Raw genomic sequence first — 12617 nt, 5'->3', positions numbered from 1 at the left:
TATGCCATGAAGAATCAATGTATGTCTGTTAAGAGTTATATGATGAACTCCAACATGGATGTTGAATTGCTTGATGTCAACTTTATGTCCTAAATGTTGATCTCTTCCCCTCTATTACATCTTGATACTAAACGCCGCAAGAGTCTATACTCCCAGTATTCTTTTTGACTCTTCATAAACAATCCAACTGACACCAACCGCAGGTCCAACTTTCAAAATACTTGGCAACAATCCCTTATACAAACCCCTCCAACCTTCATTGGCAAGAGTTTGATGAAGAACGTCGCGGAAACCAGTGTACAACTGGGGGTGACCGGAAGATCCTGACGCTTGAAGACGTGTACGAAGAAGGTTGACAGCTGACGAAACAGTTAGCATTATTGCAGTAAATCACGGTAGACAAAATGTACGATAGACACTAGCAGCGCCAATTGATCCTGAAAGGGCACCAAAAGACAAAACTGCAAATACAGGCGGTTCATCCGTATTTGTGGAACGACAGTATGTATTTTTCAGAGTTTCATATGTACCCATATCAATTGCTGAATATGGAAAAACACCAACAAGACCAAGCTGAACGTCTAGCAAGTCAGTACGTCCTTAAATATATGGCCCAAACGTACAATTAGACCTCTGTAATAAGCTTTCACACCCCCAGCTCTCCATATTCCTTTTGCAGTCCCTACCACTTGCTTCCACCCTTGATTAGGTCCTAAATCACTCTGTATCCTTGTCTTAAGGGTTTCTAATCCATAAATCGAAAACTGAGATGTGATACCGCCAAAGCCACCAGACAGAAAACGAGAAGTGGATGAAATGGCAGAAGGATCCGAGACATGGTCGTAATATTTTGCAAAAAATTTCTTGGACTGTTCATAAGTGACGAATTTTATCGCTGACTCCTGTACGAGAGATGAGACCTGTTATAAAATCATAAACAAGACGTACAGGAAAGATCTTTGTCACATTTAATCCATTGCCAACCCAGAACGCCCGGAGACTACCACCATCCACATATATCCTTTTAACCGCTTCCCAAAGATGTGTGACAGCCCTAGCACTTGCTCTTAATGGGTGGTTTAAATGAGGAGAAGAAAAAGATGAGAAATCGTGTGTGGTTATGAGATAAATTTTGAGCCTGTCGAATGGAGCAGTCACGGTCCTTGATACCCCGCCAGCAATTCCACCGGCTAGCAAAAACCGCCAAGCCTCATGACGATCTTCCTGTATTTCAACCATTTCATCCTCTGCATCTTCAGGTCTGTCAGCAAATTCGTCGTCTTCCGGACTTTGTGGTTTAGGAGGGTGAAAGAAACCTGAGGCGGTAGAACTAAGGGGGGCACCGGGCGCTTTAGGAAAAGAGACGCTTATGTCGCCTTCTTTATCAACTCGGGCAGCTCCCCGACCATCAGAAAAGCGTTTTCTAACCTGATAGACTATGGTAATCGTCAGCTTTGCTTGCCACGACGTAACCCACATTTGTAAATTTCAAATGGTGTGGCTTTCCTGGGCAACATGATCAGGAAATCTCTGAAATCTTCAAATGTCAAGAATAATCCTTCTTCGTTTTCTCCGTCAAGCTTTGGTATCGTTCCCTGATCTGAATGGCTCGCAAGAAACTGGACCAGATCAGAAACAGTGGCAGGTGTCAAATTTACACCGGATCGTGCTAGAGCTGCTCGCATCTCGACTGCATCAAGCCTGCCGTCACCATTCTTGTCAAGGTCCTGAAAAATATCCCACAGTTCTCTCTCCTTATCCCAAAGAAATCGTCTAGAGTCATGTTAGCAAACCCAATGGCACACATAACGAACCCACCTAAAATCCTGCCATGCAATGCCCTTGCTAGAAATATTCTTTATCTCTGGCTCCAAGTCATCTGGACCGCCCCATAGGCTGCTATGCGGTCTCTTCTCGCTGACCTTTTGGACCAGCTCTTCCTCATACAGCCGTTTCAACCGTTCGGCTCTTTCTCGCGAGAGGGCTTGAGTGGTACCCTGTCCAGGCAATTGCATCTTTTTTGTGTCTGTCGGCTCGCCTCCAACTGGAATGGACGGCAGAGACGGGAGAGAGTTCCATAACGCTCTGAGCTTGGTCGCCCGGGTCAATGGCCCTTCACTTGCTCTAAACTCTGCCAACGTTGGACGGTGAGACGGCAGAATGTCTGGTCCCGGAAGCTCCCGCAACGATAGCTGCGCCTGCCGTAGCGGTCGTTGGCCATCTATCAAGTCAGCCTTATCAGTCGCCTCGGCCATCTTCTAGGCGTATTGATGGCCCAAAAACTTGAGATTGTAAGGACTTGTTTCTTTCCACGAAAAAAACGTGTCCTTGTGGCAGCTTCTTCACCTTGCCCAGCTGCAGCGACCACCCAGCGATGAGGGTTGAGGGTCGAATCAAACGAAAATAATAAAGTAAAAATGAGTGGTGAGTGGGTTATCAAAACATGCCTGCTCGCCATTAAAAACATCGTTGTCGCCATTAATTCCGGCGGCGCTGGCCGCCTAATCCCGAAATGGACACTAACGCTCTGCATTTTGTTTTAGCTACATTATCATCCATCTATTCCATCATTAGTTGTTCTTCTCAGAACACACCAAGACTGACATGGCTTAGACTGCAATCCGGCTCGCCTTCTCTCGTTGTAAAGCAAGACATCAAGAGACGACCACACTTTCCCCTATCATCCCTTGACCTTGCTTCGGGTTGCCAAAAACAAACACGACATGTCATTGAAGAAGGCCAAATTTCTGCTCCAGCAATGATAATAACCCTGGTGGCTGCTCTACAAAATTCCACTCCTCATAGGAGGATGACCTTTAGGGTCGCAGATGACTGGTCAGTTATGAAAGGACCAGGATACTTTTATATATGTTTAAAGTCGCTTCTTATCGATACGGCGCGGCCGTGAGAAGCCCCTACGATCCTCTTCTTGCGGAAGACAAGTCACTTTTCCAGTCAGCCTACTCCGCAATTGATGCAGAGATACATATATAATGGAGGAATTTGGACAGCAGGAATATTTTGCTTCATTGATCACCTAATCACTTCAAGATGACAGAAGCAGAAGGTTCAAAAGGGAAAGAGAAAGAAAAAACGGTTACGTTTGACGTGAAACCCTCTTTTTCCAACACAAATGCGACTTCCCAACAAACCGAGCCACTAAACGTTATGCTTTCAACTTCGATTGACCAGTCAAATGAGCCATACTATTGTTGGGAGTTTTCAGAACCCGACTCGGAAATTATCAACCAGTTGCCAAAAGGCGATCAAGGTCGGTATCGTAGTTGTCTAGAAACGTTTAAAAGTTTCATGGACGCTGCTGTAAAATACCGCCGTCAGATCAAAGATTATCCACTTTCTGACTTGAAGTATCCAGACTTTTGCGATGCAGAGAAAAAAAGTTGGGCGTCATTTGGCCATGAGATGGTAAAGCTTCAAAAACGCAAGCGTCTTGAGAATAACTGGCCCGTCACACTCCAATGTGGCAGCGTTGGTTGCACACACAAAGCTCTTCTCGACGACGTTAGTTTGAGGGAAGGTTGGCAGGAAGGTTGGAGTGTACCAGTACCTTCCCGGAGGGGAACGGTTTTACCCAAAAGAGAGAACGAAGGCACTTTTGACGAAAGAACTCGGGACGTAAGCACTCAATATCCTCCTTCAAAGTTATCGCTCTTGCTTTGGCTAGCTGTCATGGGTGACGTAAGAGATGACATGAAAAATATAAGTACGCAGCCTGATGATCAACGTCAACGACCTGATTATGTGGGTTCATTCGTTCCTCCTCGACTGGGCGCGCCGTTGCAGAACAATTACGGTCTGTTGGATACGTGTTTCTTTGACGGTATGTCTCTTCGAGAAATATTTCGAGCTTTGAGTAGCCGCCCGAGTGTGACAGACCTTATTCCTACTCGTCGCCGTAACACAAACCGCCGTGACACAAACGAGGGTTTGCATGAAGATGGTATAGAGTTGTCGCCCCTTGAAACTAGAATCATCGACATAGAAAGCCCACCCCCAACCAGAGCCCCAACCAGAGTAGGCTCCTGGTGGTCTCATCGTCGTGAAATGCCGCCAGCCTATGATGGCAGGAACCTAGAAACTGGAATCATCGGCATAGAAAGCCCACCCCCAACCAGAGCCCCAACCAGAGTAGGCTCCTGGTGGTCTTATCGTCGTGAAATGCCGCCAGCCTATGATGACAGGGACCTAGAAACAGGTATGCGCACAGCAGCAATTACAAATCAGAACGCAGGGCCACATACAACAGATACAGGTCCGTTGCAGAGAATGCTGTCCTCACTAAGGATTCGTTGACATCCTCCACAAATGGGATTGATCCTTATTGCTTTGTCTAATGCTTATAAGCGCATGCGGCTATGGCTAGCTGTGACGTGATGCACAAAATAGCCATCGAGCTGCTTTGTATATCTGATAGATTCATCGTGATGCAACCATGTCATGTTCTGTGACCCAAACAGTATTTAGCTTCTTACCCCCGTTTGGCATCTCTTTTGTTTCGCTACACTCGTTAATGGTATGTCTTGACTTATTCGGGAACTGCTTCCACAATATTCGGCATATAAGTCAAGAGAGTCTATGCACAGGATCGAAAATGCATTCGCCCTAAAGCCGATAGAAACCATTTCGGCAACGCCGAATTCTCTTTTAAAGAACTCGAGCATAACTCCGCATCGTGTTCGTCGTCTATCGGTATCGACGGAGAGACAGACTATTAGCATGAATTAGTGTGACTTTCTATTCTAAACGACAAAAATACATACGTGTTGTGCCTCTTCCAAGAAGCCTTCCGGGGCTGATGAGCGTGTTTAGATCCCTTACCAAGACCGCGGTTCTTCTTGCCTTCAGCAGTGAGGCCGCGGATCTCTCTGTGCTTGTGGACTGGGTTAGCGATCCAGTTAATTCGGGGGTCTCGTCGAATGGCCTTGTGGAAAGGACTACGATAAGATGAGAGGTAATTCCGAAACTAAAAAACACTGAAATTACTCCACGAGAATAACCTCATAATACTTGTAAACACCGTCCTGGTTGACCCAGTAAGAATTAAGACTATCATCAATCAGTACGTGTTGTCCGTCTAGCCCAAGGCTACATACACCCTCAAGTTCCCACATCTCCTGGCAACTCTCTCCTCAGCAGTAGCCTTCAATCCTCTAGGGCTCTTGAGGTGGTTGACACCCTGTCTGACGGGTTTACCATAAGTAGCACCCTTGGGAGCCTGCTTCTTCCTGTTACCTCTCCTGACCCTCACACGGTAAATGAGATAACCCTGTTTGGCTTTATATCCCAAACGCCTAGCCTTGTCAGGTCGAGAAGGTCGCGAGGCTCGGTGGATAACAGCGAGCTGTCTGAACTCCCAGCATCGAACTCGAGAGATAAATTGGAGGACGTCTGATTGTTTCTTGGTGTACTATTGCCATGGCCAATCAGTTGCTGCTCCCCTCTACCATTACCGTTCTGCTCACCAGCTCCTGTAGATACTTGTAAGCACCCATTTTGACTGCCCCTTTTCTAGTTTTCTTGAGGTGTAAAGGACCAAAAATCCAAGAAATAATTGCAAAAGCGCCACAGATGACAACGGAATCAATTTCATGGGATTATCAATGTGGCATACGTTAAACGCCGATTACTACGATTAACTTTTTTTACAAGTGTATTCAGGTTACGCCGAATCCTGATTCGGCAATTGCCGGTAACATCGGTAGACACATCCGACGCATTTACTTTTCATATTTCTATCGCAGACGCAAAGATTAAATCATTCGTCAACTTCATTTCTACATAAATGGCATACTTTCGCCCAGTTCTAGCTAGAAAACGCAAGATAGCCTTCTTTCTGTCTCCAGCTACTCGCCAGCTCTTCTCTACCGCCCCACAGCCTTCACGCTTCTCTTCGTTATGGTACTCACTATCTCTTGCTTTATTTGCCGGCGCAGGTTATCTGGTCGGCAGCACGTCTTCACTCCCATCACCAACCACACTTCAGCTGTCTACTCAAGCCATCAGGCATCAAGAAGCCAACCAGCCTAGCTATGGCTCCCACCAGGATTACCTTGCTGCCATCAAAGAGCTGAAAGCAAGTTGGAAAAAGAGAGGGAAAGCCGACAAAGTTTCTACAGATAACGAAGACTTGGAAACACATGGCATTAGCGACTGGAGCTACCATCCGGCCAAGAAACCTACCGTTGTTGTCTGGGTTGAATCTACGGAAGAAGTCCAGGAAGTTGTCAAGTTGGCGCACAAATATAAAATCCCAATCACTCCATTTTCCGGAGGTACCTCTCTTGAGGGTCACTTTTCCTCGCCTTTTGGGGGTATAAGCATAGATTTGTCCATACTTGACAAGGTTCTTGAGGTTTCAGAGAAGGATGGTGAAGCCCGTGTTCAAGCCGGTGTCAAGTGGGAAGATTTGAATGCGTTTCTCAGAGAAAAGAGCATTCCACTATTCTTTCCTCTTGACCCAGGACCTGGCGCCACCATTGGAGGAATGGTAGGTACAGGGTGCAGTGGAACAAACGCTGTCAGATATGGTACTGCCAAGGCAGAATGGTTTCTCAACCTCGTACACTTCTCTTTTCCTTTCAAAGACATTACTTAACCAGAGGCCAGACTGTTGTCCTGCCCACCGGAGAAGTCATCCAAACCCGCTCCCACGCAAGGAAATCTGCCGCCGGTTGGGACGCTACCAAACTTTTTATCGGCGCTGAAGGCACTCTTGGTATCATTACTGAAGCTTCCTTACGCCTTGCACCTCTGTTACCCACAAAAGTTGCGGTAGTTACCTTCAACGGAGTAGAAGAAGCTGTAAAAGCTGCCACTGAAATTGTAAATAAGGGCTACCCTGTCCAATGTGTCGAATATTTAGATTCAAGAACGATGGAGGCTGTCAACAAAAGCGGCCTTGCAGGAAGACAATTTAAACCCGTCGACTCCTTGTTCTTCAAATTCCAAGGGTAAAGCGTTTCATTTCATCTTATCATAGTGGCATTGCTCATTCGCCACATTAGATCTGATGCTTCAATGCAAGATGTTGCTCAAGGAGTCAAGTCAGTTATTGCAAAACATGGTGGCTCCAACTTTGAGTTTTCAAAAACCGATGCTGAGGCAGAGGCCTTATGGCAAGGTAGAAAAGCAGCACTTTGGAGTGTGCTGGGTTTGGTTGAAGGCAGCAGAGTGTGGACAACTGATGTTTGTGTACCTATCAGTAAATTACCAAGACTTGTACAAGAAACTTCGAAAGACTTTGAAAAGAGAGGTATCGTGGCTTGTCATTTTGGGTAGGCCTTGTCCATTAAATTCCATATCATGAATTAAAAGTAAGGCTATATTATCTAGCCATGTGGGAGACGGTAACGTCCACTCCTTGGCCCTTTTCACCTCTCAAGAAGAATTGGCCAAGGTCGAACACGCAGTACATGAGATGGTCGAACGAGCTATCCGCTTAGGAGGGACTTGTACTGGTGAACATGGAGTTGGCTTGGGTAAGATTCGGTATCTGGACACTGAGCTGGGTACGGGGACTGTCAATTTGATGGAGACAGTGAAGAGGACCTGTATGTTATACTTTGAATTTTGTTTTTCTCAACAGGTTAAGCTGATCCTCCAAAGTCGATCCATTCAACCTAATGAATCCAGGCAAGGTGCGTAATCATTCTTTGCTTGTATGCTCATTCATATTACCATTGTTATAGATATATCCTCATATCAAGCCCAAACATGAGTAGTATTGATCAAGATATGCTCAAAATGACCAGACATAATCGAAACTATCGAGTAGCTCTTTTGGTTGTTTTCAAGACCATGCATATGGCAATTTTGTTTGAATTGCAAAGTCAATTACTCAACCAGATACTATATGGCTGACTTATTCTCTTGCTGAATAAACGTGAATCAAAGTTGGTTCTTCAAAATTATTGCAGATAATAGATGGCTTCAATGTGGTTTCAATAAACCGCATCTTATACTGAACTTGGTATGGGCCCTAAGCCAAAAGGATAATGGCAGTATGAGCGGAGTATGGTGACTTGCCTTGGTGGTGTCTCCATCAGAACCCTTTTATATGAAATAGATTCTCAGTTGAGGTCGACAGTTTGAAGCTGATATCTTGAAAAAATCAGGAGGACATTTGTGAGAGGCGTCGAGTATGGACATTAACTTGACATAGCTTGGTTCATTCGATCCTGTAATAATTTTCTACCAGCCATACCTCTATTATAGATAGAAAAGGCTGACAAGTCTCTCCTGGTTTAAGTGTGCTATTTTTGCGTACACTCTACCTACTGATTATCGCGGGAAATAATGGAGCATAAAAAAGAAGGAATGGAAGAAAAGTATACAAGGGTCAAGGGCGTGGGCTGGCTGTAGCTGTCAAATAGTGTGCTTTGTGCTATTTAACGACTGGCTTGAGATTTTAGTGAGGGCATCAGCATCACCATGCTCTATACAGTCGTCACTAGTATGATCTTATCTGAGGAATCATCAATACCTATAAAGCATAGACAACACTGTCAGTAAAATTTCCGTTTGTCAAGAGTGAGCTGTAATGTTTAGTTTCTTTTTGGGCATCTTTTGAGAAGCTACCGCCTCCAACATTAGCCTTATAGCTTTTCTATTGTCTTTGTTTTCTTTCGCCATGAATGGGCAGATTTTTAATGAGAGAACATTATACCCAATAGTGCCAGGAGTCCTTCGAGTCTTCAAAATTTTAAAGATGGTTTTTCTGCTCCATAAGGATAGATTATTGCAACCAACTCTCATTTGCGACCTATTGAGATCTAGCGTACTCGTTTCTGATACTGTTTACTAACTTCGTCTTATTGCTTTTGTCTTCAGTTAGTTTCTACATGTCTCGCATGCAACCGGATGCAATTGAAACAATTTTCTGTAGAATTCATGAAATTGCTGCCATTTTGCGCTGGTATGACAGTGTGATCGTAAAAAGATTTGATTATTGGGATTTTCTAGGAAGCTTCAGAATTAGATTTGTGTCAATAGCGAGGGATTGTAAGTATTGATGTTGTCAATTTTCGTAGAAAGTCGGAGCAGTTAACATATAGCAGATGAAGTTTGCTCTATTGTCTTCCAATTCCAATAAAATGGCCGATGGCAATGAGAAGCCATTTAGCGTTGTTCTAATCAGTAAGATTGAAGATATCACATTGAAACCATTGTCGCTGTTGAGATGGTTTGACTGGAATGATTCTTGTCACAGATGTCGCCACCATATGTTATGCTTTTCACTTTATGACTGTTCCACATGTCAAAAGTCACTGCCGTAGTTTGATGCTGTATAAGAAAGCCATGCATCCCTTATCCTACAAGCCATAGATGTGATTTCCTCAAGCATTTACTCGTCAGGAACAACAATCTCGCCGGCATGAATGGCTTCAATAATGTCGTGAGGGGGCTTGCCGTCAACAGTGCAGCCGACAGATTGAGCAGTACCGAGGATCTCCCTGACGCCACCGGAGAGGTCTTTAGCAAAAGATTTGTGAGCCATTTTTCGGGCAATCTTGACATAAAGAGTCAGTCACTGCAAAGCAATACGAGAATAAGTAGCTTACGTCGTAAATTTGGTCAAGAGGAATGTTGCCAGAGTGTTTGATGTTCTTTTCCTTCTTCCTGTCCCTTGGAGGCTCCTTGAGGGCCTTAACAACAAGAGAAGAGGCGGAAGGAACAACAGAGACAGCTGCTTGACTGGATGGATATTAGGAAATGCCGTTCGCAACAAAACTAGAGTACATACCGGTTCTGGATAGTAAGCTGGACAGTTACTCGGAGACCTTTCCAGTCACCAGTAGCCTTGGCGATGTCTTCTCCAACCTTCTTGGGAGACTGAAGAGAAGAGAGTATTAGTATCTTTTCAACAAAATTTCATCACGACAAGCTCTCCCTTCCCTTCACACAGTGACTCGCTTTTTTCTTTTTCTTTCTAGTTGAATCTCGCATGACCAACTATTGTCACATTCCTAATGCAATTGATCTCCAATCGATTACAGCGCCTGACTTTCTTTGTCCAGAGCTAATGACCTCAACCATACCACTTCCGGACAACTCCTTTGCGCCAATCTTTGCAACATAAAACCCATAGATGACAATAACTTACCAAACCAAGAGGACCAATTTTGGGAGCCAAAGCAGAAGAGGCACCGACCTCACCACCAGTTGCTCGGAGGTAGATGATCTAAACATCCATTCCATCCATCGATAATTAAGAACCCAGCACAAATGCAATTCCAAAGTTTTGCCGTGGTTGAACAGCAATAAGCGTAGAGATATGTGAATGACGGGTTAAGACAGCGTTGTATAATAGCGAAAATTGTGACAGTCGTTGTGGGGCGTGGCAGCGACCATTGTATTAGACAGGTAAAATGACAGACATGTACCCAGATAAGCTCAACTTCTCTACTCAAAACGCTAACTTACCTTGACTTCTATTAACGATCAAACCCAACCATAAGAACAAATACAAAATTCTCGGTCAGTGCCTAAAGTTGTCTTTTCTAAACTGGCGTATCATACCTGAGGCGTCAAACTTGGGAGGCATTTTTTGAGGTGGCGAGGATAAAGAATAGGTAAGAAAGAAAAACTTTTGAGGTATGACTCAAATGCGATTTGGCGCGAGCCACAAACAGGTGGTGGTGGAGGACCCCCAGGCCAAGAATGCCATAACGGAAGCAAATAACATTCGGTTTTTGTTTTTGCTGTTACCTAAAGTCCGACGTTACCGATGGCGGAAAAAGCCGCCTATCTAATCTTTCTAAATAAGACAGGTTACAATGCTATTTGTGATTACTAATATATAGTCAAACGTATAAAGATACATATATTAATCATGACGACAGAAACAGAATACGTCTGTGTCAGTACACAAGCGATGTTTTCTTAATCATTGTGATGCTTGAGTGTAATTACCAACAAGAAAACCAACATACAGCTGCATATCTCAGCATCTATGGAATATCGATTCAAACTTCTTCCCATCTCGAAATTTCACCCCTCTTTAGCATTGAGGCTATCCCTTGTGTTAATTCTCAGCCAATTGTAGGTAATCTGGCGCCTGTGGCAATTTGTTGGAAACGCCTTCTACCTACTGCTTCTTAAGCTTCAAACGTGTTACTTTTCTCAGAAGAAACAGTAATAATTCCAATCTGAATCTGTTTTAACCCCTGCAACATATCTGACAAAACCCAAATCTATTCCTATATCTTTCGAATATATCACAGGCGTCAGTGAAAAGCCAGGCATAGAATACAGCAGTTTTAGCCGTCCAGTATCAACATTATCAGAGTGCTCGGAGAGAGCAGCTGGAAGCTCATTAAATCTTGTGGTTACAAATGCTTTTTGTCCTTATAAACGTACTTGATTAAAGTAGCTTCTATCGTATAGTTCTTCCCTCACATAGTTTCTCGCTCACGAAGAAAAATGGCAATCCCTGCACCACAATACACAACGCACTGTGTAGTCCTCCTATTCATAGAATGAACAGCTCAACCTTCTCGATCCAAGAACCCAGCACCTTTGTCGTTCTCTATCTTGCGAGTAAAGTTGGTGTACCACTGTTGGAAAAATGAGAGCGGAATTTGAGTGTCCGGTCTTTGAAAAAGGTCAGCTCTGAGTATGTTATATAGGTAGACACATTGCTCAATCACAGATGGATCGATGGAGCCATGTCAAGAATTGAACGCACGTTAGTTGGCCTTCTCCTCCGAAAGAATGTAAAAAGTTGAAGAGCTATATTGGCATAAACCCACTGACAGCTTGAAACTGAGCATTACAAACTTACATGTCTGACAATTTTCTCAGCGACCTTTCCCACATCAACGCCCTTCACAAGCTCCTTCCCAGCTTCTTTGCTGTTTGCATTCAGCTCTGCTTGCATGACCTCAAGCTGTGCTAATGGAGCCACCTCGATACCAAGTTGAGCTGGAGGCGATGGTTGTCCTATTGTAACGTTAGGAGGAAGATGGGAACGAACCCGGAAGATTGCTGAGGGTTTGTTGTTGGTCAATCTACACTCTGTTAGATCAGCGTGAACATAAGAGAAACAAGAACTTACACTCCCAGGGGTATATATTCCCTCCCTGGCCAAGAAAAATGGACCGACGCACCAAATCCTTCCGGGAACGGAACTATGTATGGGTATCAGCTAAAACACCGTCAAAAGCAATAAGTCTAATTAGATGTCAAGTCCGATAGTCTTGCACATTTGGCACCATCTGAAACCAGAATCAACTTACTCGTTCCAAGTAGGAAGACTGTCAGATGGTTTATATCATAAGGGTTTTCCAATGGAAAGACAAAGTGAGTATCATCGCTGAATATAACGCAGTTAGTCTTGCGCGCTTGTTTTGCATTGAATTAACCAACATTTGCTGCAGATTTGTCTGGCTATCATCCAGAGACAGTCAGCATGGTTTTAAACTTGGTAGAGAAAGCGACTCGTGTCTTAACAACATCGTAAAGTAATTCTACAACTTACACGAGACGTCCAGCAACAATGGCGCCAAACATTTTGTCCAATGTTGTGCTTAAAGAGGTAGTCTTTTACGCTGTGTTTAGGATGATATCAAGTCCAAAAGCGATTGATTGTAAGACAA

At 44.2% G+C, this 12617-nt stretch overlaps 6 protein-coding genes across 6 annotated transcripts; 2 read left to right on the top strand and 4 right to left on the bottom strand.

The window, feature by feature from the left end:
* Window positions 1-144: 144 nt before the first annotated feature.
* On the bottom strand, window positions 145-2255 carry L203_100014 (uncharacterized protein; the record flags this gene model as incomplete). The annotated part of the gene is made up of 6 exons (XM_066209482.1): window positions 145-359; window positions 411-573; window positions 624-902; window positions 949-1423; window positions 1474-1773; window positions 1819-2255. 6 exons carry the CDS (start codon window positions 2253-2255, stop codon window positions 145-147), a joined length of 1869 nt encoding a protein of 622 aa, XP_066065579.1.
* A 796-nt stretch (window positions 2256-3051) lies between these two features.
* L203_100013 (uncharacterized protein) lies at window positions 3052-4314 on the top strand (the record flags this gene model as incomplete). Its single annotated transcript, XM_066209481.1, has 1 exon — window positions 3052-4314. The coding sequence occupies one exon, from the start codon at window positions 3052-3054 to the stop codon at window positions 4312-4314; it is 1263 nt and encodes a 420-aa protein (XP_066065578.1).
* A 390-nt stretch (window positions 4315-4704) lies between these two features.
* On the bottom strand, window positions 4705-5513 carry L203_100012 (60S ribosomal protein L15-A; the record flags this gene model as incomplete). The annotated part of the gene is made up of 5 exons (XM_066209480.1): window positions 4705-4729; window positions 4782-4955; window positions 5005-5067; window positions 5115-5428; window positions 5484-5513. 5 exons carry the CDS (start codon window positions 5511-5513, stop codon window positions 4705-4707), a joined length of 606 nt encoding a protein of 201 aa, XP_066065577.1.
* Window positions 5514-5803: 290 nt separating this feature from the next.
* On the top strand, window positions 5804-7742 carry L203_100011 (uncharacterized protein; the record flags this gene model as incomplete). Its single annotated transcript, XM_066209479.1, has 6 exons — window positions 5804-6580; window positions 6628-6971; window positions 7026-7295; window positions 7354-7571; window positions 7627-7658; window positions 7710-7742. 6 exons carry the CDS (start codon window positions 5804-5806, stop codon window positions 7740-7742), a joined length of 1674 nt encoding a protein of 557 aa, XP_066065576.1.
* Window positions 7743-9364: 1622 nt separating this feature from the next.
* L203_100010 (60S ribosomal protein L12) lies at window positions 9365-10564 on the bottom strand (the record flags this gene model as incomplete). Its single annotated transcript, XM_066209478.1, has 6 exons — window positions 9365-9529; window positions 9582-9714; window positions 9764-9852; window positions 10124-10201; window positions 10444-10451; window positions 10540-10564. The coding sequence occupies 6 exons, from the start codon at window positions 10562-10564 to the stop codon at window positions 9365-9367; spliced, it is 498 nt and encodes a 165-aa protein (XP_066065575.1).
* Window positions 10565-11279: 715 nt separating this feature from the next.
* On the bottom strand, window positions 11280-12531 carry L203_100009 (uncharacterized protein; the record flags this gene model as incomplete). The annotated part of the gene is made up of 9 exons (XM_066209477.1): window positions 11280-11324; window positions 11380-11429; window positions 11513-11613; window positions 11708-11751; window positions 11804-12029; window positions 12077-12149; window positions 12258-12334; window positions 12388-12408; window positions 12500-12531. 9 exons carry the CDS (start codon window positions 12529-12531, stop codon window positions 11280-11282), a joined length of 669 nt encoding a protein of 222 aa, XP_066065574.1.
* Window positions 12532-12617: the final 86 nt, after the last annotated feature.

This window comes from Cryptococcus depauperatus, chromosome 1 (genome assembly GCF_001720195.1).
Source record: "Cryptococcus depauperatus CBS 7841 chromosome 1, complete sequence".
Taxonomy (NCBI): Eukaryota; Fungi; Basidiomycota; class Tremellomycetes; order Tremellales; family Cryptococcaceae; genus Cryptococcus; species Cryptococcus depauperatus.
This window is presented reverse-complemented; position numbering and strand designations above follow the sequence as displayed.